The sequence below is a fragment of the Nycticebus coucang genome, chromosome 8 (assembly GCF_027406575.1).
Source record: "Nycticebus coucang isolate mNycCou1 chromosome 8, mNycCou1.pri, whole genome shotgun sequence".
NCBI lineage: Eukaryota > Metazoa > Chordata > Mammalia > Primates > Lorisidae > Nycticebus > Nycticebus coucang.
Genome location: NC_069787.1, coordinates 135,358,279 through 135,383,301, shown reverse-complemented (window position 1 = coordinate 135,383,301; position 25,023 = coordinate 135,358,279). Strand labels below are relative to the sequence as shown.

Genomic DNA, 25,023 nt, shown 5'->3' with positions numbered 1-25,023 from the left:
GCTCAGGTTGGTGTTGAACTCCTGAACTCAAGCAATCCACCTGCCTCGGCCTCTCAAAGTGCTGGGATGACAGGTGCGAGCCACCGCACCTGGCCAGCATTGTTATATTGAAACAACTGTCTTAGTTCATTTTATGTTCCTATAGCAGAATACCATAGACTTGGTAATTGATAAAAAAAAGAAAATTATTTTTCACAGTTCTAGAGGCAGGAGAGTCCGTTGTAAAGGTGCCAGTATCTATCTCATAGGGTCTTTGCTGTAACCTTCCACGGAAGAGTATGAGAGAATAAGAAATCAAATTTGCAGCCTCACGCCTTTTTATAATCTCCATTAATCCATTCATATGAGTGGAGTTATGGCTTAACCACCTTTCAGGGGTCCCAAGTATTTCTACTGTTGTATGGGAGACTGGTGATTGGAAGTGCTCTAGGTGTTGCTGCGATGTGAAGACACTCAACTATGAACTCTAATGTGCAAAATGCCTCTAGGTTTTTGTATTTTATATTGCAACCCAAAATACAGATGTAGGGACATCTGTTAAGGTCTGTAGATATGTTCAGAGGTTCATTTTAAACCCAGGTGACCTAAGAACTCTCAGCAGGAGGATTTGTTCAGCTGGGGAAGGAAATATTTAGTCCAGAAAAGGCTTAAGCTAGTCACTTAAGAAAGTAAAATTTAGTTATTTAGCCTTTATGATAATGGATGTTAGGGCAATATGGTATTATATAAAAAGTGCCTGGAACTTGCAGTCTGATGCCCTTTGTTTGGATGACAGCAGCCTCGGGTAGGAGGCAGAATCCCCTGGAGCCTCAGTAAACTGTAAAATGAGGAAGAGACTGCCTGCTTCATTCGTTTCTGTGAGGTTTGAGTGAAGTATCTGGAAGTGTGTGGGACACGTTACAGGTTTGCAATAAATGATGATAGCTAATACCTGTTGAATAATTGCTCTGAGCCAGACATTTGAAATTGCTTTACATGAACTATCTCATTTAATCATTAGTGCCCCTCTATGAAGTAGGTACTAATATTATGTCCATTTTACAAATGGGAAAACAGATGTTTTAAATATGTTAAATAATTCTCCCAAAGGCATATAGCTAGTTTTTTCACTTCAAAATTTGTGCCCTAAGCGCTCTGTGAGTTCTCTTGCACCTGATTTCTTTTTGTAGAATCCTCATAAATGTATTTTACCCTGGAAATAACTCAATGGTATAAAGTCCTCTGTCTGCTCCAGTTTTCTATGGTGACTGTCCCAGTGTAATGGCTGTTAACTGTTTTATGGTTTAGGATTTGGTTTTCTGAAGTCATCGTGGAGTGGAATCAAAACTATTGTGACCCAGCCATTTTCAGCAGAAATTCGAACTGGAATGCAGGGTGTGCTTTTAATGTTTTGTTTTTTTTTTTTTTGAGGCAGAGTCTCACTATGTTGCCCTCAATAGAGTGCCATGGCATCACAGGTCACAGCAACCTTGGTCTTAAGCGAGTCTCTTGCCTTAGCCTCCCAAGTAGCTGGGACTATAGGCACCTGCCACACAATGCCCGGCTATTTTTTGGTTGTAGTTGTTGTTTTTAGCTGACCTGGGCCGGGTTCGAACCCGCCAGCCTAGGTGTATGTGGCCGGTGCCCTATCCACTGAGCTATGGGTGCTGCCTTTTAATGTTTTTTACCTTTCTCTGAGGTGAGGGTATATCGCCTAAGATGAGTATCTAGATCTTTGAGCATACAAATGATATGATATTTTATTTTTACTTATTTTATTTTATCTTACTTTATTTTATTTTTTATTTATTTATTTTTTTTGTAGAGACAGTCTCATTTTACCGCCCTCTGTAGAGTGCCGTGGTGTCACATAGCTCACAGCAACCTCCAACTCCTGGGCTTAGGCGATTCTCTTGCCTCAGCCTCCTGAATAGTTGGGACTACAGGCGCCTGCCACAACACCTGGCTATTTTTTTGTTGCAGTTTGCCGGGGTCGGGTTTGAACCCGCCACCCTCAGTATATGGGACTAGTGCCCTAGCCACGGAGCCACAGGCACCGCCCATTATTTTTTATTTTTTGAGACAGAGTCTTACTCCCTCACCCTGGACAGAGTGCCCGTAGCATCCACAGCAACCTCAAGCTCTTGGGCTCAGGTGATCTTCTTGCCTCAGCCTCCCAAATAGCTGTGACTATAGGCGCCCGCCATAGGCCCGGCTAATTTTTCTGTTTTTAGTGGAGATGGAGGGGTCTCACTTTTGCTCAGGCTGGTCTTGAACTCCTGAACTCAGGCAGTCCACCTGTCTTGGCCTCCCAGAATGCTAGGATTACAGATGTGAGCCACCTGCCTAGCCCCTATTTAATTTTTTGAGACAAAGTGTCACTCTGTTGCCCCAGGTAGAGTATAGTGGCATCACAACAACCTCAGAATTGTGGACTCAAGTGATCCTTTTGCCTCAGCCTCCCAAGCAGCTGTGACTGCAGACACAGACCACTATGCCAGCTAATTTTTCTATTTTTAGTAAAAATGGGGGGAGGGGGCTCTTTCTATTGCTTAGGCTGGTCTCAAAGTCCTAAGCTTAAGCAGTTCTCCTGCCTCCCTTCCCAGAGTGTTAGAAATACAGGTGTGAGCCACCATGCCTGGCTGATGTGATGTTTTTAATATGCCATTTTGTTCTGTAGTTTTCACTTAAGCTGGCTATATTAATACAAAATAAAGTGTTAGTAGAGCAATGTACATGTAGATGTATCTCACAAATAGCACTAACTTTAGTTCTTATCAGACATAGGGTTGGTTTTCCTAAAATGCAGTTAAATCAGTATTTATTGAACTAAAAGTTCTTTTATGCTCTAGCTTTCTTTTTTAGGCCTTCCAGTTGTCTTCACCCTCTGTTCTTGTACAGCGGTGTTTTTCAACCTTTTCATCTCACAGCATACTTAAACCTGTAGTTAAACTTACAAGGCACACTTAAATTATGTTCATCAAACAAAAGGAGTTAAGGCGGGGTGCAGTGGCTCATGCCTGTAATCCCAGCACTCTGGGAGGCCAAGGCAGATGGATTGTCGGAGCTCAGGAATTCAAGAGCGAGGAATTCAATTCAGCCTGAGCTAGAGCGAGATCCCGTCTCTAAAAATAGCTGGGCGTTGTGGCGGGCACCTGTAGTCACAGCTAGTGGGAAGGCTGAGGCAAGAGAATCACTTGTGCCCGGGAGTTTGAGGTTGCTGTGAGCTGTGATGCATGGCATGCTGTGGAGGGTGACATAGTGAAACTCTTGTCTCCAAAAAAAAAAAAGGAATAAAAGAAGAGTATATTTAGTATGCTTCGAACTTCTTTCAAAAATAATTTAATTAATGATCTTCAAAAATTTTCATGGTGGCTTTTTCCTCCTTCTGTATTTCTTTCTGTCTAATAAATCCTATTTTTCCCCTGGGGGCAGGGAGGGGGAGGATTTTCATGGTACATGTAAGATGCTCTTGAAGTAGGCCAGTTGAAAATCAGTGCTGTAGAGGAATAAAATAAGAACATAATGCTCTACCTTTCGCTTGTATTTACTCACTGCCATGAGTGTAACCTTGAATGCTAATGAAAAACTGCTAACAAAAATTACTGCATTTTGATAAAAATATGTGTCAAATAGGTTATTATCTCAGTTTGAGTTTAGAATTTTGTTAGGGAATTAGAAGAACATATACAGATTAATCTGACAAAAAAAGACATACTGTTTTTAGTCTGAATCCCTTAATGCTGATCTGTAGTTCTTACCCACACTGCTTGTGGTAGGAATTTGTAGCAGGTATAGCAGTCTGCAGGGTATCCCTAAAGTTATCATACATAGGGAAAACTCGGTGACTGACATGTAAAGAATAATTTTATAAATACTTTGTAAAATTCTGTAATGAATATTTTGGAAACAAAGGTACATTTAGTTATAATTTCCCTTTTTTTTTTCTGTTTTTGAGGCAGAGCCTCAAGCTATTGCCCTGGGTAGAGTGCTGTGGTATCACAGCTCACAGCAACCTCCACTTCTTGGGGCTTAAGTAATTCTCTTGCCTAAGCCTCCCAAATAGCTGGGACTACAGGTGCCCGCCACAATGCCCAGCTATTTTTTTGATTGTAGTTGTCATTATTGGTTGGCAGGCCCGAGCTGGAGTCGAACCCACCAGCTCCAGTGTATGTGGCTGGCGCCCCATCTGCTTGAGCTATAGGCGCCGAGCCTACAATTTCCCATTTTCTCTGTATATGGGGACTTTATGGATACCCTGTACTCCTCTTCAAACGCAAGCCCTGAATTGATAAAACTACCACTTTTTATCCAAAAAAATCACACCAACATAAATTCTTCTTACAATATGAGAGTGTCTGTTCCTCAGTTAGTTGTAGTATTGTAATATTTATTTATTTATTTATTTTTTGAGACAGAGTCTCAGTTTGTCACCCTGGGTAGAGTGCCATGGCATGATTAGCTCACAATAACCTCAAACTCTGGGGCTCAAAGCAATTCTTTTGTCTCAGCCTCCCTGGTAGCTGGGATTATAGGTGCCTATCACAACACCTAGCTATTTTTTAGAGGTGAGGTCTTGCTCTAGCTCAGGCTGATCTTGAACTCTTGAGCTCAGGCAGTCTACCTGCCTTGGCCACCTAGAGTGCTAGGATTACAGGCTTGAGCCACCATGCCTGGCCTTGTATTTTTTTTAAATCTTTATCATATGAAAGTTATAAAATGGTATCTAGTTCTCATTTTTTTTGTTGGTTTCTTTTGAGACAGAGTCTCACTCTGTTGCCCTGGGTAGACTGCCATGGTGTCATCACAGCTTATAGCAACCTCAAACTCTTGAGCTCAAGAGATCCTCTTGCCTCAGACTCCCGAGTAGCTGGGACTACTATTGGCCACAATGCCTGGCTAATTTTTTTATATTTTTAAGAGAAATGGGGTCTTGGTCTTGCTCAGGCTGGTCTCCCAACTTTTGAGCTCAAGGGATCCTCCCGCCTTGGCCTCTTAGAGTGCCAGGATTACAGGTATGAGTCACTGCGCCCAGCTTGGCATCTTAATTTAATTCGTAAGTTTTTTTACTTACTAGAGATTGATTGTTTTCAAATGCTTATTGGACCTTTTGTGAATTGTCTATGGTATAGTTTTATTTTTTATTTATTTATTTTTTTTGAGACAGAGTTTCACTATGTCACCCTCAATAGAGTGCTTTGGTGTCACAGCTCACAGCACCCTCCAACTCTTGGGCTTAAGTGATTCTCTTGCCTCAGCAAGTAGCTGGGACTACAGGTGCCAGCCACAATGCCTGGCTATTTTTTGGTTGTAGTTGTTTAGCTGGCCTGGGCCAGGTTCATACCTGCCACCCTCCATGTATGTGGCTGGCACCACAAGCACGTGCAATATAGTTTTAATTTGTACAAATAGTGAATCCTAGTGATTTGTAATTAGAAGAGAAATATTTTAATAAGCTTGATAGCATTGTATATTAAAATAGTGAAATTTTAAACAGCTGTTTCTTTTTTTTAAGCTGTTACTTTTTTTATACTTGCATTTTATGGTTTAAGAATAAGGTTAAGATTATGGCTGGACATTGATTCAGTTGACTCCTCACAGGTGATTCAGCAGGCGCTGCACCGGCCCTCCAGCTCTGCCGCCCAGTACCTGCAGCAGATGTACGCGGCCCAGCAGCAGCACCTGATGCTGCACACGGCGGCCCTGCAGCAGCAGCACCTCAGCAGCTCGCAGCTGCAGAGCCTCGCCGCCGTGCAGGTGAGACGGGTGGACGAGGACGCAGGAGACCAGGGTGTGTTATCTCGGATAGTTAATGAAAATTGCATTATTTCAGAGTGCTCAGATGTCCTGTGATTATTGTTTCTGAGGAAAGAATATTAATAGGCTGCCAAATAGAAGTTGAGGGGAAAAAAGAGATAGGTTTTTTTATGTTACTCTATTGTTAGCTTTTGTCTCACTGTTTTTTAATTCAAATTAGAGAAATGCTACACAGCTGCATGGTTCTGTGTATGAAATTCTATGTGCAACAGTGAGTACTTAGGGTGACATGACTTATATTTTAACCAAATGTAAGTTTTTTTTTATTTATGTTAAGTAACTTATGCTCATTTAAAAAAGGGCAATATAACGGTTATAAGAGATAAATAAAGCAGAGGTGTTCTTTTTCTACACCAGCAGCTGTTACCCACTTTTCAGTGGTAGCCACTGTAACAATTTAACATGTATCTCTTCAGAAATTGGCTATACAAAAATATATTTATCCATCTTTCTAAAATCCAATCAAATTATTCCTTCTGATACCAGGACGATCTTATGACTAAATGCTTGCTTTAAAAAGGTTTTTGTAATTATTGTTCTGTCTATTTAAATAAAACTCTGAGATTTAATCAAAAATCTCACCAGACGAAGATCTCAGTAGCCTGAAGCTGAAAAAGGTTTATTTCTGTTATCAGCAGAGTCTCAGCTGTTGCTGCTGCTGCTTCGTAGCGTAATTTTAAGTAACATCATGGTCATGGTGTGAGTTAGGAAACTGAGACCCACACTCTTAATGTAGCTCTGGTTTCTTGTTCATGATGTTGGATGGTAGTTCTCCTGCAGAGATGGCAGAGTGGTGTGGACTGACGCTGACAGCAAGTGCAGCTAAGATAATAAGATTAGCCTTTGAGTCCCTTGTTTTCACAATTTAGCATTTTCTTTTCTTTTTTAAAAAAATCTGAACAAAGCTTTAAAGCCATCTTGACTGTAAGAGTTGTTTAATACGTTAACCTTTTATGATGGTTTAATACATAAACCATTTATTGTTATAGTTTCATATTATGGTACCAGGAAGTCTTTAAGTTTTTACTAAATTCTTATAAGGGTCTTATTATTTTAGGCAAGTCTGTCAAGTGGGAGACCATCTACATCGCCCACTGGAAGTGTCACGCAGCAATCAAGTATGTCCCAGACATCTGTAAGTATCTTAATTTTTTCCTGGATTTAAAAATTTGATTTTTTTTTTTTTTTTTTTTTTTACAGTCTCCCTATGTCACCCTTGGTAGAGTGCCATGGCATCATAGCTCACAGCAACCTCAAACTCTTGGGCTTAAGTTATTCTCTTGCCTTGGCTTCCCAAGTAGCAGGGACTACAGGCGCCCGCCACAACGCCCAGCTATTTTTTCATTGTCATTGTTGTTTAGCAGGCCCAGGCTGGGTTCGAACCCACCTGCCTCTGTGGATGTGGCCGGTGCACTAAACACTGAGCTATGGATGCCGAGCCAAAATGTAATTATTTTTTTCCAGAAGTAAACTGTTACTTTTTATGAAGATGTTGTTGTGTATTTGTTGCATGCTCCTTAAGTAATGAGTGCTTGGAAATACAAATGAGGACGCTCAAGAATTCAGATCTGTCCAGGCATGGTAGCTCACGCCTGTAATTCTACCTTTGAGAGGCTGCGGCGGGTAGATTGCTTGAGCTCAGGAGTTCCAGATCAGCCTGAGTAACAGTGAAACTGCGTCTCTACCAAAAGGAGAAAAATTAGCTGGGCATCATGGTGGGTGTCTGCAGTCCCAGCTACTCAAGAGGCTGGGGCGGGAGGATATCTTGAACCCAAAATTTTGATGTTGCTGTGAGCTGTGATGATGCCATGGCACTCTACCCAGGGCAACAGAGTAAGATTGTGTCTCAAACAAAACAAAACAGTCAGAACTAATGTTAAACTTTACAGAAATCTCGATCTTATATTTTTTTCATTGTTCCATGATTTTAATAGAGGGATTATAGTTTCAGCCATTCATTGAGTAATCATATATGCCAGGCGTTGCAAAATACAAAATATATTTTATCTCATTTATCCCTAACAAAACTCAGTATACCTGCCACCTCCGGCATATGGGGCCGGCGCCCTACTCCATAGAGCCACACGTGCAGCCCAGATTTCTTTTTTTTTTTTTCTTGAGATAGAGCCTGAAGCTGTCTCCCTCGGTAGAGTGCAGTGGCATCACAGCTCACAGCAATCTTCAACTCCTGGGCTTAAAGTGATTCTCTTGTCTCAGCCTCCCAAGTAGCTGGTACTACAGGCACCTGCCACAGCACCTGGCTATTTTTTGGTTGTAGTTGTCATTGTTGTTCGGCAGGTCCAGGCTGGATTTGAACCCGCCAGCTTTGGTGTATGTGGCTGGCGCCTTAGCCGCTTGAGCTACAGGCGCCAAGCCAGGAATTAAAGATTGACTTGATCTGTCTTTCTTCAGCTAAGAGTATGGCTTTTGCTGAGTACATGCTGTGGTCAGCATGTATCTGTAGTTATTCTTTTCTGGCTATTGGCATGAAATTTTTAATTTAAAATATTCTTTTTTAGGGTGGCGCCTGTGGCTCAGTGAGTAGGGCGCCAGCCCCATATACCGAGGGTGGAAGGTTCAAACCCAGCCCAGCCAAACTGCTACAAAAAAAATAGCCGGGTGTTGTAGTGGGTGCCTGTAGTCTGGCTACTTGGGAGGCCTCGGCAAGAGAATCGCCTAAGCCCAGGAACTGAAGGTTGCTGTGAGCTGTGTGACACCACAGCACTCTACTGAGGGCCATAAAGTGAGACTGTCTCTACAGAAAAAAAAAAAAAATTCTTTTTTAGCATGAGAGTATCCTGGAGTATGAACAAAATTAGTTTAAAAAATCTTGATTTGAGCTGGGCACGGTGGCTTTCACACCTGTAATTCTAACACTGTGGGAGGCCAAGATAGGCATATTGCTTGAGCTCAGGGGTTTGAGAACAGCCTGAGCAAAAGTGAGACCCCGTCTCTACTAAAAATAGAAAAATTAGCTAGGCATAGTGGTGCACACCTGTAGTCCCAGCTAGTCTAGGGGCTGAAGCATGAGGATCGCTCAAGCCCCAAGAGTTTGAGGTTGCTGTGAGCAGTGACACTACGGCACTCTACCCAGGGTGATAGAGTTACACTCTGTCTCCAAAAAAAAAAAAAAAATCACTTGGAATGTTAGACTAAAGAAAATGAAAGATTTGAGTTGTGTAATGTAGCTCTAAGCATTAATACTGTAGTTACGGTTATTGAAGTTAGATGTCTTTGGTTAATACAATGGTAGTTAAGGAAGGGAGTGGTAAATATTTTTTGGGCTACTGAGATAGACAAACTTTTTTTCTTTCTTTTTTTTTTTGGAGATAGTTTCATTATGTTGTCCTCGATAGACTGCTGTGGCATCACAGCTTACAGCAACCTCAAACTCTTGGGCTTAAGCAATGCTCTTGCCTTAGTAGCTGGGACTACAGGCACCTGCCACAATGCCTGGCTGTTTTTTGGTTGCAGTTGTCATTGTTGTTTAGCAAGTGTGGGCCGGGCTGGAATCTGCCAGCTTTGGTGTATGTGGCCGGCACCCTACTCACTGAGTTACAGGCGCCAAGCCTGTAGACATATTCTTTATTCTGTGAAATACTGGAATAATGTGAGGGCATATACGTATAGATAAATTTTACTGAATTTTTTTTTCCTTCACATTATTTAAAGATATTCTTTTGAACAGTTTTGCCTCATTATGATTTCATGTCTGTGACATTCATGGAAGTTATTTTTTTATTTTTTATTTTATTTTATTTTTTGAGACAGAGCCTCAAACTGTCACCCTGGCTAGAGTGCAATGGCATCATAGCTCACAGCAACCTTCAGCTCCTGGGCTCAAGCGATTCTTCTGCCTCTGCCTCCCAAGTAGCTGGGACTACAGATGCCACCACAATGCCCGGCTATTTTTTTGGTTGCAGCCGTCGTTGTTTGGTGGGCCCAGGCTGGATTCGAACCTGCCAGCTCAGGTATATGTGGCTGGTGCCTTAGCCTCTTGAGCCACAGGCACAGAGCCTATGTTTTATTTTTTATTATTTTTGAGACAGAGTCTCGCTGTTTCACCCTCAGTAGAGTGCTAAGGCGTCACAGCTCACAGAAACCTTTAACTCTTGGGCTTAAGCGATTCTCTTGCCTCAGCCTCCTGAGTAGCTGGGACTGTAGGCACCTGCCACAATGCCCAGCTATTTTTTTGTTGCATTTGTCATTGTTGTTCAGCTGGCCCGGGCTGGGTTCAAATCCACCAGCTTTGGTGTATGTGGCTGGTGCCACAGCCACTGTGCTAAGAGTGTTGAGCCTTTTATGACATTGTTAATGCTACTTGTCATGAACCAGGCAGCATTGTACCATGAAGTCTTCTAGAACCTTTGAATGGGTAGTGGGGAAAAGAAGTTAAATAGAGAAAAGTGGAAAAAAGGAATAGGATCATATTTGTTTTATTTACTCTAGGTGAGCTGCTGCTCAAGGGAGTTAATCAGCAGTACAAATTATAATGCCCAGGGTAGCTTAGTATATTTAAGTAAATGTTCAAAAGAGGACAGAGCCAGGTAACAGAAATCTCTTTAAATGATAGGCCAGGCACTGTGACTCATGCCTGTAATCCCAGCACTCTGGGAGGCTGAGGCCGGGTGAACTGCCTGAGCCCAGGAGTATGAGACCAGCCTGAGCAAGAGTGAGACTCCATCTCTAAAAATAGCAGGGCATTGTGGCATGTATTGGTAGTCCCACCTACTTGACAGACAAGAGAATCACTTGAGCCCAAGAGTTTGAGGTTGCTGTGAGCTATGATGGCACAGCACTCTACCGAGGATGACAAAGTGAGATTCTGTCTCACAAAAAAAAAAAAAAAGTGATGATAATGAGCTGTCAGGTGGTAGTCTAGTATTTTGCAGTTTTGGTTATTTTGAGGTGGTTTCCAGATGACAGTGAAGCCATAAGGACAGGTCTTGCCTCTAGGAGAAAAAAGGGCTCCACGGTCACCTGTCAAGTAACCAGCCCAGTAGTTTGGGATTTAAAGCAGGAATGAGATCCCAGTAGGGAAATGAAATATTAATTTAAAATCAAACTAAAAGTTGAGTTATCCTTTCTGGGGAAAGTATGTACAGGTTGAATATCCCTAATGTAAGAATCTGAAATCTGAAGTGTTTCAGAATCTGAAATTTTTGAATCCTGATGTAACACACAAAGGTCCCAAGTGTTTTGGGTAGGAGATGCTCCACGTGTGTGTGGTTTGGAGGAAAGCCTTGGTAATTGAGTGTGCAGGTGACTGGTGTCAGCATCCTCTTCTTTCCCCCAGTTAGGACAAGATGAAAGTTACCAGTAGCAAGTGTGGCTCAAAAACTAATTGGTACTGAGCCTTTAGGTTTGTCTTTGGTATTTCACTTCATGGGGTGAAGATTTAGTTAAATTTGAGTTTGCTGAAATGAAATTTAAGCCCATTAAAAACTCTGTTACTGTCGGGGTGACGCCTATGGTTCAAAGGAGTAGGGTGCCAGCCCCATATACCGGAGGTGGCGGGTTCAAACCCGGCCCCTGCCAAAAACTGCAAAAAACAAAACAAAACTCTGTTACTGTCAAAAAAAACCAACATAAGCAAAGTTAAAAAATAAAATAGGAGAAAATATATTTCCATCATGTATGTCAAATGGCCAATATTTCTAAAATACCAAAGGTTCTTTTATTGTAAGGTGAACAATGAGTAATTGCAAAAGACCTTAAGTGGTAATTTTTTTGGGGGGTGGTGAGGTTTGCAGTTTTTTTTGGCCGGGGCTGGGTTTGAACCCGTTACCTCCGGCATATGGGGCTGGCACTCTACTCCTTTGAGCCACAGGTACCATCCTTAAGTGGTAATTTTTAAAAGAAGGACTATTTTTGGTTTTTAGATACATGAAAATACACCTACCATTTAATAATAAAGAAATACAGGGTGAATATAAAGTTCACCCACAGTTTACTATGTTAAACTACTTTAAATTGTACATGAACTTTATGTCCACCCTGTATATGTAAAAATAACAATGATGAACCATTTTCACTGGTCAAATTAGAAAACAAGGAAAAACATTTAGCAGTACTTGTTGGCAAGGATCTGTAAAACTAGGGACACTCACATGCTGTTAGTGGGAATGTAAATTGGAACAGCTTTTTTGGAGGATTATTTGGCAATGTGTGCATGGCATTTCACATAGCACTCTAACTTTTAGTGATATTAAAAATGACACAAGAAGGGGGGCAGAACCTACCCTACAGGTGTAATGAACACTCTCTGGGTGATAAGCACACGCATAGCCACGACTCAAGCATTACACTAAAGATATTTGTTGGTCAGGTGGAGCGGCTCACTCCTGTCATCTTAGCACTCTGGGAGACTAAGGTGAGTGGATTGCTTGAGCTCAGGAGTTTGAGACCAGCCTGAGCAAGAGCAAGACTCTGTCTCTAAAAAATTAGCCAAGTATTGTGGCGGGTGCCTGTAGTCCCAGCTACTTGGGAGGCTGGGGCAGGAGGATCTCTTCAGCCCAGGAATTTGAGGTAGATGCCATGGTATTCTACCTAGGGCCACAACGTGAAACTGTGTTGCAAAATAATTTCCACATCTTATTTTGTTGCTGAGATTTTTTTCCATTTGTTTCAGGTGTGCTCATAACTTCGTGAAGCATTTTATGGTGGCTTTAAGATTTTGTCAGAAATTCTAAAGTATTTGTCATCTTGGTGTTGACACCTTTTGTCTTTTTTGTTCAGTTTCAGTTTTTCCTGGTTCTTGGTATGATTGCTTTTTAGCTTGAAATCTGGACATTTTTAGTATTATGTTACTTAAACTTTTTGTTTTGGCTGATTTCTGAATGGGAGGGTGTGTCTTCTCCTTACTGCCAGAGTGGGTATGAGCCCAGGTACCCCATTTGGCTTCCATTGATACTTGAAGGGATGTTCTTCACAGTTGCTGAGTCACTACTCCACGTGGTTGCCTCTGCTGTGGCAGGTGCATTGGGATGGTGTGGTAGTCATCATGTGACCGGGAGGCAAGTCCTGGCTCTTTTCCTGGTCTTCTCTGGCACCAGCCCAGTGGAGGAGGGACTGGAGTGCTCCAATACAGCCTGATGGAGTGAAAGTCTGGTTCTTCATAGCTGTGGGTTGTAATGTTTGGCTGGAGAAATTTTCTAAAAGTTTTCTGTGTTAAGCTGTCTGTTTCCTGGTCCTTTGGATAAAAAGAACAGGGTTTTGTTGGGGTTTTTTGTTTGCATCTGTGGTGTTTCTGGGTTGTTGACTTTTTCAGTTCTGAGTGTGGCTTACAAGAGAGAAACCCCCTGGGGGACCTACCACCATAGTGTTTGCTGGGTCCTAAGGTTTCTAGCCAGTCTGCTTTTCTTCACTTTTTGGGGTCGCTTATGTTTATTTTAACATGTAATATCAGAGTGTTAGTTGTGCTTAGCAGGAGGAATAGGGAAAAGCATGTCTAGTCTTAGACATGCTTTCTTGTCTTTCTGGAAAAAGAACTCTTGTCATTTAACTTATTTTTTAAAAGTTACACCTCTATCTGATTATGCAGTCAGAAAACCTGTGATGATAACACTGCGAACTGTGGTCAGTGGTTATCTCTGAGGAAGGAGTTTAAGGAGAATTATTAATTTTTATATTTCCTAAGTAAACTGAGACAAATGTATAGACTGAAAGTGACCATCACCCTTCAGCAATTCCATTTGCACTAATAGAGTTTTGTGTGAAGCTTTCCTATCCTATCCTATGCATTTCTCTCTGTAAATGTAAATAGGCCTGTTGTTAAACTTGTTTCACTGTAAGTGAAGTGCCATCCACACACACGTGTATACATACTTTCTCTGTAAATTTTTGGGCATTTTGAGCTGGCAAGAGTTATGTGGCTAGAAACTACAATAATAAATTTTTAAGTCTATCAAGGGCTACTTGTATCTTGTTTGCTTTCCTTAGTGCATGTTGACCCTGGAATTGCATTAATCCCTCGTGTTTTGACTTTAATTCAAAGGCCAGTTAATTTTATGACTTATTTATTCATATGTTCATTTGGTCATCATATAGTTGACATTTAATAAATGCAAATGCCTTTCTAGGTGTTGAGGGTACAGGGTAACAAAAATCTGTCCTCATGGGGTTAGGGATAGACAAACACTGAACAAATAGGTGATCAGACAGAGACAAGTGTGGCAGAAAAGATAAAGCCAGGCAGGCACAGGGGTGGGGAGGGAAAGCCTTGGTAACAAGGACGGCCTTGTTGAGCAGGGGAAGGGGGTGGGCATGCAGAGCAGAGGGCAGTGTGGCTGGAGTGGGATGAGAAAGGGAGTGTGAGTTAGAGATGGCCTCAGAGGGACCTGTAACCCTGGTCATGAGGAGATAGTAAGACCTTTGGTTTTTACTCAACACAAGTTGGGGTGCTCCTGGAGAGCTGTCTGGTAGGGAAGTGAAATGATCTCACGCTGGTTTTAACACCACTGCAAGATTGAGAGTATGTTCTAAGGGGGCAAAGACAGAATCATAGAAGTCAGTGGTTCTTGTAATAAGGCAAGTGAGAGATATTGGCATTTGGACCATGATGGTGATAGTAGAGGTGGGGAAAGGTGGTATGAATATTTTCTTCTTGAACATTTCATTATAGAAATTTGGATATATTTTTGAAAGTAGGACTAACGGTATATTTGATGCCATTGAATATAAGATGTGAGGAGTCGAGTACTTTTGGCCTCAACATCTGGAAGAATGGAGTAGTTAGAGGAAGTACCGGGAAGAAAATGAAGAGTCTGGTTTTGCGCATGTGGAGTCTGTGTGGTAGATATCCACCTGCCAAATAAACATTGGACATGAGTTTGTGTTGTGTGAGAGGTTTGGTGATGTCTAGCTCAGGTCACGGAAAATCTATTCACAAGGACACCTGATGGCTCCTCTGTTATGTGTCCTGAGTGTGGGGTTGGTGCATGGAGGTTAGGAGGGGCCTGGGTTATAGTCTTAAATTCTGAGACTGGTAATGTGACTTAAGGCAAGTTGTTTAACTCCCCGTGCTCCAATTTTCTGTAAAATTAAGTTGACTGAATAAATGGTTTTCAGTATTTCTTGTGAATGTCTCTTGATCAGGGAGGTTTTATAAGTGGTGCTGTAGACTAAATTGTGCTCCCTGCCCCCCAGTTCATATGTTGAAATTCTAACCCACGGGACTGTATTAGAGATAGGGCCTTGGAGGCGGTGATTGGAGTTAAGTGAGGCTGTGGGAGTGGAGTCCTAATCTGACAGAGTGGTATCCTTGTAAGAGAGGAAGAGACAGAATCATCTCACCGCCAGGCGAGGACACAGTGAAAGGTGGCAGTCTGCAGGCCAGGAGGAGAGCTCTCGCCAGAAACTGGGTCTCCCAGCACCTTGTTTGGCTTCCCAGCCTCTAGGACTGTGAGAGATTTGTCAGTTTGTGTTTTACTGTGGCATCCTAAACAGAACAAGACGGTGGGGGTTCCCTTTGGGCCTTACCTGGATAAGGGCCTTACCTTGAACTTCAGCTAGTCAGAGCAGTTCTGTGATCTGCTTAAGTCTGGAATTCTGAATAAGATTGGGTATGAAGAAAGGGTTCTATTGAAACAAAGGTTTGCAAACTGGTGGTTTAGATGTTAATCTAAGATTCTGTCAGTGTTTCTTAAATAGTTTGTATTATAAAAATACATGTGCCTCTCACGTAGTAGGCACATAATATTTGTTGAAAGATGACTTGGTAGGAGTCATAAGAATATACAGAATCAGACTGGGCATGGTGGTTCATGTAATCCTAGCACTCTGGGAGGCCAAGGCTGGTGGATTATTTGAGCTTTTTGAGACCAGCCTGAGCAAGTGCAAGACCTTGTCTCTACTAAAACAATAGAAAAAATGAGGCAAGAGGATCACTTGAGCCCAAGAGTTGGAGGTTGCTGTGAGCTCTGACGCCAAGGCACTCTACCTAGAGTGACTGCTTGAGACTCCGTCCCAAAAAAAAAAGAATACATAGAACGAGCTAGAATGTATAAACGCATGATATTAATGTTAATTCTTGATTACTGCAAGTGGATTATCTTTAACGCAAAGAAACATTTTAGAATGTGTACTGACTGCCTGAAACCGGGTTGTAGAAGAGAGTCTCATCCTGATCTCAGCCATGAGATTCTTTGTTTGCCACTTATGAGAAGGCTGCCGGTCAGCAAGTATATTGGCCAACGTTGTGCTGCTTGCCCCCAGCGCACAAGTCAAAGTCCCTTCCCTTGGGCAGTGATGTTCATTAGAAAAACTACTACTAGATGTGTCAGTTAGGAAATACCAGAGTGAGCAATTAAGTGATAAATACCATAGGAGTTTACAGAAAAGAGGCCTTCCAGGATTCCAGTAGTGGAAGGCTTCTTGTATGAGACTTTAGGCTAAGCTTTGGAAGATAGTTTGCAGAGAAAAGGTCTCACTGGCTTGTGACCCAGAAACAGCAGAGGTTAGTTTCATGTGTCATCATAGGATTTTGTGCTGGTCTTCTACACTCTGAGGATAATCTGTGCCCATATTTTTTGGGTGCCCACTTTGCATTAGGCACAGTCATGGCTGCCAACGATTCACAGTGAAGAAAGGTTTTAGACTAGAGCAGAGGTGTTCAATCTGCAGCCTACTGGGTGCGTGCGGATTTTTTGAGGCCTGTTTTGCATATGCGTGGTGTCAGATGTTGAAAAATATGCACAGACCTTTCCTTTTGCTCATCAGATGTCGCTTGTGTGTGTGTGTGTTTTTGAGACAGAGTCTCACTCTGTCATTCTGAGAAGAGTCCCATGGTATCATCACAGCTCACGGCAAACTCGAATTCCTCAGCTCAAGTGATCTTCCTGCTTCAGCCTCTTGAGAAGCTGGGACTAAAGGCGCCTGCCACCATGCACAGCTAGTTTTTCGGAGAGATGGGGTCTGGCTATTGCTCAGGCTGATCTCAAACTCCTGAGCTCAAGGGATCCATGCGGTTGCCTGAGTGCTGGGATTATAGGCATGAGAGTTGTTTGTGTATTTAATATGTGGCTCAAGGCAACTCTTCCAATTTGTGGCAGAGAAGAAAACAGATTGACATCCCTGCACTAGAGTATGTGTGTACAGTAATTAGAGGACAGTATGATAGAAATTTTGTTTTGCTGGAGTATCTTCTTTCCTTTTTTTTTTTTTTTTGTGGTTTTTGGCCGGGGCTGGGTTTGAACCTGCCACCTCCGGCATATGGGACTGGCACCCTACTCACTGAGCCACAAGCGCCGCCTTGGAGTATCTTCTTATAATTTTCTTCCGAAGGGTATGTGGAGGATAAGCTCAATCCTTATAGACCTGCAGATGCAGATTTCTTCTCCATATGGTTTTTTTGTTTTGTTTTGTTTTGTTTTGAGACAGAGTCTTGCTATGTAACTCTCAGCAGAGTGCTGTGATATCACAGCTCATAGCAACCTCAAACTCCTGGGCTTAGCAATTCTCTTGCCTCAGCCTCCCAAGTAGCTGGGACTACTGGCACCTGCCACAATTGCCTGGCTATTTTTTCTTTTTTCTTTTTTTTTGAGACAGAGTCTCAGTATGTCACCCTTGGTAGAGGGCTGTGGCATCACAGCTCACAGCAACCTCAAACTCTTGGGCTTAAGTGATTCTCTTGCCTCAGCCTCCCAAGAAGCTGGGACTACAGGCGCCCACCACAGTGCATGGCTATTTTTTGTTGTAGTCGTCATTGTTGTTTAGTTGGCCTGGGCTGGGTTCGAACCCGCCAGCCTTAGTGTATATGGCTGACGCTGTAACCACTGTGCTACAGGTGCCAAGCCTGGCTACTTTTTCTATTTTTAGTAGAGATGGGATCTCACTGTTAGGCAGGCAAGTCTCAAACGCCTGAGCTCAGGCAATCCACTTGCATTGGCCTCCCAGGGTGCTGGGATTATAGGCATTAGCCACTGTGCCCAGTTAGTTTTTCAACACTGAACATATTTTAATACCATTGAATATGGAAATGTATCATCCTTTTAATGTCTGAAGTAGTTCTCTGTGTATGATATACCTGATTAATTCTGACCAGTCACACGCTGGAGGCAGCTCTGGAGTCGGCTTTGGCTGAGGGGAGTACTCTGGGCCAGAGACCCTCTGCAACCTCCTTTTGGGGGCACTAAGGTAGTTGGGAGTAAAGTGGCTGTTTCTGGCATACCAGGTCTTCTGACTCCTAGAATTAGTGCCAGTGTGGAGAGAGCTTATAGTAATAGAGTTTAGTGAGTAAATTGCCTTGTGTAGCGGGGCTTAAGGTGTGAGGTGACAAGATCACCAAGGCTTTGAATGTGAGGGAATCAGGAGTGTCGGATGGAACTGACGGAATAGTGGAAACTGGGAAAGGCATCTGGTTTAGGTCAGCAGAGCAGAAGACAGAAAAGGAAAACCTGGAAAAGCTGATTAGACCAGTTGAGTTTTAAGGATTGTTCACTATGTAGGTGGGGATGGACTGGGGCATGGTGGGTGGGAGGATGCCTTATAGTTGTGGAGAGGAAGGGACTTTTTTTTTTTTTTGGTAGCGACAGAGTCTCACTTTGTCACCCTCGGTAGAGTGCTGTGGCATCACAGCACACAGCAACCTCCAGCTCCTGGGTTTAGGGGATCCTCCTGCCTCAGCCTCCCCAGTAGCTGGAACTACAGGCACCCGCCATAATGCCCGGCTATTTTTTGTTGCAATTTGGCTGGGGCCGGATTTGAACTCACCCCCCTCAGTATATGGGGTTGGCGCCCTACTCATTGGGCCACAGGCACTGCCCGGGGAAGGGGCTTTTTTTGTTTTTTTGAGACCGAGTCTCAAGCTGTAAACCTGGGTAGAGTGCTGTGGCGTCCTAGCTCACACAGCCTCCAACTCTTGGGCTCAAGTGATTGACTTGCCTCAGTTTTTTAATTTTTTTTTAGTAGAGACGGGGTCTTGCTTTTTTCTCAGGCTGGTCTCAAACTGGTGAGCTCCAACAATCCACCCACCTTGGCCTCCTAGAGTGCTGGGAATACAGGGTGAGCCACTGAGCTGGAAGGGACTTTCTAGACCAGCTGGAGAGAGATTTCTTGCCCAGGTGACTACTGATCTCTTGGCCCTGGGGAGGGGGGTGAGTGAGTATTAGTAGATAGATGCCTGAAACAGTGCTTTTTATGTGGAACTTAAAGCAGATGTGACACTTATTCTTTGACCTCACAACTTAGGCAAAGTATTAATAGAATACAGGTGGCCGGGAAGTTACTGTTCAGCCTTTTTCCTCTTTTCTTTTTTTAGAGAAAGAAAAGCATTCTGTTTGTATTCATAATTAGTGCTCTGCTTCCTTAAGAGGCACTCCTAGGCATTTTCGTTAGTAGCCAGTCAGCTTTAAGGAAGGCTTTGTGTAGATATCTTTAGGAGTGTCTTTAAAAAATTCAGAATATTATGGAGGTACAAATGTTCTGTTCACATGAATTGCTTTTGTACAATTTGAGTCAAAGCTATAGGGAGCCCTCACCCAGTAGTGTGTCTTGTACCTATAAATGTGGATTTACTTATTTCTTTCTTAATGTTTTTCAAAAGAATTGATAACTGAGGCTCAGCACCTGTAGCTCAAGAGGCTAAGGCTCCAGCCAAACACCAGAGCTGGGGGGTTGGAATCCAGCCCAGGCCTGCCAAACAACAGTGACAACTACAACCAAAAAATAGCCAGGCGTGTAGCAGGCACCTGTAGTCCCAGCTACTTGGGAGGCTGAGGCAAGAGACTTGCTTAAGCCCAGGAGTTGGCAGTTACTGTGAGCTGGGACGCTATGGGCACTTTACCCAGGGTGACAGCTTGAGGCTCTGTCTCAAAAAAAAAAAAAAAAGAATTGCCAACTGAAAAAAGTGCTAAGGCATTATTATTGCATAGTGACCAAAATTAGGGAGAAAGCAGGATATTTTAAAAAAAAGTATCTTGCATGCTAACATACATGAGTCCGAGAACTTGGGTTCAGTTTTACTTTGCTATAAGGTTTAATCTTTGTTTTTTTTTGAGATAGAGTCTCACTTTGTCACCCTCTGTAGAGTACTGTGTCGTCACAGCTCACAGCAACCTCCAGGTCTTGGGCTTAAGTGATTCTCTTGCCTCAGCCTCCCGAGTAGCTGGGACTACAGGTGCCTGCCACAGCGCCTAGCTATTTTTTTGTTGCAGTTTGGTCAGGGCCGGGTTGGAACCCACCATTCTCAGTATAGAGGGCCGGTACCTTACTCACTGAGCCACAGGCGCTGCCCCGTACATGGTTTAATCTTTGGAGCAAGGAGTATCCATAATGTCCCTATGTAGATGGTACGGGAACATTCATTTTTTTGAGGGGCTTATTAATAATTGATTATGCAGCACATCAGAAACAGGAGTTGCGCTGTCACAGCCTCCCTGCACGGGTGCCCTGCTGTGTCAGGTGCTGCAACAAACTGTGTTTTCCTCTTGGTCTTATTCTCTCTGAGTTGAAATATTACATGAAAACTCTGAATTATCTTTTTGTTTGTTTTGAGACGGAGTCTCACTATGTTGCCCTTGGTAGAGTGCCCTAGCGTCATAGCTCACAGCAACCTCAAAACTCCTGGGCTTAAATGATTCTCTTGCCTCAGTCTCCCAAGTAGCTGGGACTACAGGCGCCCAGCACAACACCCAGCTGTTTTTTTTTTTCTTGTTGTTGTTGTCATTGTTGTTTGGCAGGCCTGGGCCAGGTTCGGACCCGCCAGCCCCCATGTATGTGACTGGTGCCCTAATTGCTGAGCTATGGGCACTGAGCCACTATGAATTATCTTAACATGACATGCATTAACTTTAAAAATTTTTCTTGAATGAGGTAGTTTCATAGATATTGGATGTATAAAGAGGGAGTAACACATGGTCCCCACACTTAAAGAAATTACCGTTTAGAAGGATGAGAGAGATACATGCTAAAAGTATATGGGCAATGACAATTAGGCAAAAAGGAGGGGAAATAGTTTTACTTTGGGTTATAGGATTGCCTGGAAAAACCTCCTAGAGAAGGGGTCATCCATTAGGCAGGGGGGTAGGGAGGGGCTCAGTGGGGTCAGCACCAATGCCTGTGCCATGGATCCCTGGGACTTCATGACACGCAGGTAGCTGGCATGGCTTATCTGAAGGGTAGGAGGAGGTGTCGCACTTTAGAAGATTCTTAAATGGGTAATTAATATAATTAATATTAATAAAATCAGGAAAAGATTATCTACCAAGTAGGAGGAGGCAAGATTCCAAGGAGAGGGATCAGGTGGCGCCCGTGGCTCAGTGGGTAGGGCGCCACCCACATACACCAAGGCTGGTGGGTTTGAACCCAGCCTGGGCCTGCTGAACAACAATGACAACTGCAACAACAACAAAAAAAATAGTCTGGTGTTGTGGCAGGTGCCTGGTGATGAAATGCCACCAAAACACAAAACAGAAACATAGTCCTATGAAATAGTTTCCATAGGCAGCGTCCATAGCACAGTGGTTAATGGCACCGGCCACATACACTCAGGCTGGCAGGTTCGAACCCAGCCTGGGCCTGCTAAACAACAATGACAACGGCAGCAGAAAAATAGCTGGGTGTTGTGGCGGGCACCTTTAGTCCCAGCTACTTGGGAGGCTGAGGCAAGAGAATCGCTTAAGCCCAAGAGTTTGAAATTGCTGTGAGCTGTGATGCTACTGTTCTCTACCCAGGGTGACAGCTTAAAACTCTGTCTCAAAAAAAACCAGAGCAAGGGATCGTTCGCAGCTGTTAAAGTAATCTAGCTGAAAATGACCTGGGCCCAGGGTCTCAAACCAAGTGGTTAAAAATCAAAGTGGAAACCAGCAGACTGGAAGGTATAGAAACAGTAAGACCTGGGACTATGTGTGTGTGAGAGAGGAATCAGGGTGATTTCTGGATCTGTGTTGAGGGCATTTCAAAAAATGCCAGAGCTGTAATCACTGCTTAAGTATGTTGAGTTTGAGCAGGGAAGAGGCATCCAGAAGTGTGTTGTAGGTATTTGGAATTGAAATTCCAAAGAAGAGTTTATAGTCAGGAATCGAAGCTGGCTGCAGTGGCTCAAGCCTATAGTTCCCAACACTCAGGGAGGCCAAGGTGATAGGATCCCTTGAGCTCAGGAGTTCGAGACCAGCCTGAGCAAGAGTGAGACCCCATCTCTCCTAAAAATAGAAAACTAGCTGGACATTGTGGCAGGCATCTGTAGTCCCAGCTACTCGGAGGACAGGGCAAGAGGATCCCTTGAGCCCAGGAGTTGGAGGCTGCTGTGAGCTGTGTTGCAACAGCACTCTACCCAGGGTAACACCGTGAGACTCTGTCTGGAAAAAAATATAATAATAGAAATTTAAGAAAAGTGTTATGGATGAAGTATGATCATTTTGGGGATGGTCAGAGAGAAGAGCTGGTGAAGACTTAGAGGAACAGTCTGAAAAGAATCCCCTGAGTTTGTGTCAGAGTTGCTGCTGCTGATGGGGTTTCAGTGTTGTGTTACCAGTAAGATCTGGGTTGCAGAAAAATTCCTTAATTTTTTTTTTTTTTGAGACAGAGTCTCACTTTGTCACCCTCAGTAGAGTGCTGTGGTATGACAGCTCAGAGCAACCTTCAGCTCTTGGGCTTAGGCAATTCTCTTGCCTCAGCCTCCCAAGTAGCTGGGACTACACCTGCCACAACTCCCAGCATTTTTTTTGTTGCAGTTTGGTCGGGGCCAGGTTCAAACCCGCCACCCTCGGTATATGGGGGTGGCACCCTACTCACTGAGCCACAGGCGCCGCCTTTTTTTTTTTTTCTGTAGAGACAGAGTCTCACTTTATCATCCTTGGTAGAGTGCTGTGGCATCACAGCTCACAGCAACCTCCAACTCTTTGGCTTAGGTGATTCTCTTGCCCCAGCCTTCTGAGTAGCTGGGACTACAGGCGCCCGCCATAACACCTGGCTATTTTTTTGGTGCAATTTGGCCGGGGCTGAACCCGCCACCCTCGCTCGGTATATGGGGCCGGCACCCTACCCACTGAGCCACAGGCACCACCTTTTTTTTTTTTGTAGAGACAGAGTCTCACTTTATCGCCCTCGGTAGAGTGCCGTGGCGTCACACGGCTCACAGCAACCTCTAACTCTTGGGCTTAACGCGATTCTCTTGCCTCAGCCTCCCGAGCAGCTGGGACTACAGGCGCCCGCCACAACGCCTGGCTGTTTTTTTGTTGCAGTTTGGCCAGGGCCAGGTTTGAACCCGCCACCCTCGGTATATGGGGCCGGCGCCCTGCTCACTGAGCCACAGGCGCGGCCCTATTTTTTTTTTTTTTAACAGAGTTTCAAACTGTCGCCCTGGGTAGAGTGCCGTGGTATCATCATAGCTAACAGAAACCTCCAACTCTTGGGCTCAAATTATCCTCTTGTCTCAGTTTTTCTGTTTTTTTAGAGATGAAGTCTCACTCTTGCTTAGGCTGATTTTGAACTCGTGAGCTCAAGCAGTCCACTCACCTTGACCTCCAGAGTGCTGGGATTACAGGCGCGAGCCACTGCACCTGACTAAAAAATTCTGTATTGTATTTATGTATTGAATTATAGATTTATATATTTTACTAAAATTATGAATACTTAAAAGATACATATATAAGGGTTAGATAACCAACTCTTGTGTATTATGCAATTTTAAAACTTTTTAAAAATTATAGACTCGTAGAAAGTTATGAAAATAGTAGAGCAGTCTACTTATGTAACCTTTACTTAGCTTCCTACAATAAATATACATCTTAACAAATGCCCTGGCACAGTTCAGATGCCCTGGGATGGATTATAGAACCACACAGGGAGCATAAATCTGGACTATGGCAGGCACTGTGGTCTTCAACTGCAGTCCCACCACTTTGGGAGGGTGAGGCAGGAGGATTGCTTGATGCCAGAAGTTTGAGACCAGCCTGAGCAACATGGTGAAAAAATATGAGCGGCATCTTTAGAAAAAACAAAAGCTTAGCAGGGCATGGTGGTACACACCTGTAGTCACAGCTACTCAGAAGGCTGAGGCAGGAGGGTCCCTTAAGCCCAGGAGTTTGAGGCTATAGTGAGCTATGATCTTGTTACTGCATTCCACCTTGGGTGATAGAGCAGCACCCTATCTCAAAAAAAAAAAGAGAGAGAAAGAAAGAAAGAAAAAACTGGATCTGTATCTCCTTGATGAGGCTTTGGAGTTTCATTTCTCATAGGGACCTCCCAAGCCCCTCCAGAGGCAGCCGGGTAGATGCAGGCTCCTTTTCGCTGTTCAGGGTATGTGGGTGGAGCTGTTCCAGCTCCCTTATCTTATATTGAGTAGCCCCGTTTAGGATCTTGGCTCAAAGTAAGGGTTTCACTTACAGCCCTCTCCTGACATAGGCTCATAGTTGGGTCTTGTCTATAATAGGTCCAGTATATGCCTCTTGTCTGCCTTGGAGTCAAATGGAGCTTATTATATCTCTGGTTTTGAGTTTCTCCCTTTCTGGCACCTGAGACTTTCCCTCTTCCCAACCCCCTTTTGAGTTCAGCTGTATAGTCTCATTTTTCATATTGATCTAGCATTCTAGGGAATATGTTTGGGCACTGGAATTCTAGGGAGTATATTTGGGCACATAAATGTATTAGCCTAGTTTGCCCTCTGCTTGAATCAGAAGTCTAATGATTTTTACTGTTTCTTTCTTTTTTTTTTTTTTTTGTAGAGATAGAGTCTCACTTTATGGCCCTTGGTAGAGTGCCGTGGCATCACGCAGTTCACAGCAACCTCCAACTCCTGGGCTTAAGCGATTCTCTTGCCTCAGCCTCCCGAGTAGCTGGGACTACAGGCGCCCGCCATAACACCCAGCTATTTTTTGGTTGCAGTTCAGCCGGGGCCGGGTTTGAACCCGCCACCCTCGGTATATGGGGCCGGCGCCTTACTGACTGAGCCACAGGCGCCGCCCTACTATTTATTTCTTAATTTTATTCTGTTTTGTTCCGCAAAAAGGATTTGAGGTCAGATTATATTCTCTCTTTAAAAATGTTTATGTCCTGGGTGTTGGCAATGCCACCACACAAGTCACAAAAAATTATTTTTAAATAGATAATACATGCATGTGACCAGAAATTGGCAAGATTTTTTTTTAATTGTTTTTACTCTTTGAGGGTACAAAGACTTAGGTTACACTGATTGTTTGTTAAGTAAAGTCCCTCTTGTAATTGTGTCCTGCCCCCCAAGAGGTGTGCCACACACCGTGACCCCCTCCCCTCATTCCCCGGCTCCTCACC

The 25,023-nt window shown here is 43.5% G+C and overlaps 1 protein-coding gene across 5 annotated transcripts in view; it reads left to right on the top strand.

Annotated features, from left to right (window-relative positions):
* PHC3 (polyhomeotic homolog 3) overlaps nucleotides 1-25,023 on the top strand; it is a 90,192-nt gene that overhangs the window by 4,122 nt on the left and 61,047 nt on the right. For 4 of the 5 annotated variants that reach the window (XM_053600172.1, XM_053600171.1, XM_053600170.1 and 1 more), the window contains exons 3-4: nucleotides 5,581-5,736; nucleotides 6,854-6,931. In XM_053600172.1, the coding sequence (XP_053456147.1) occupies nucleotides 5,581-5,736; nucleotides 6,854-6,931 (234 nt within the window). The other variant, XM_053600174.1, reaches the window with a different exon arrangement.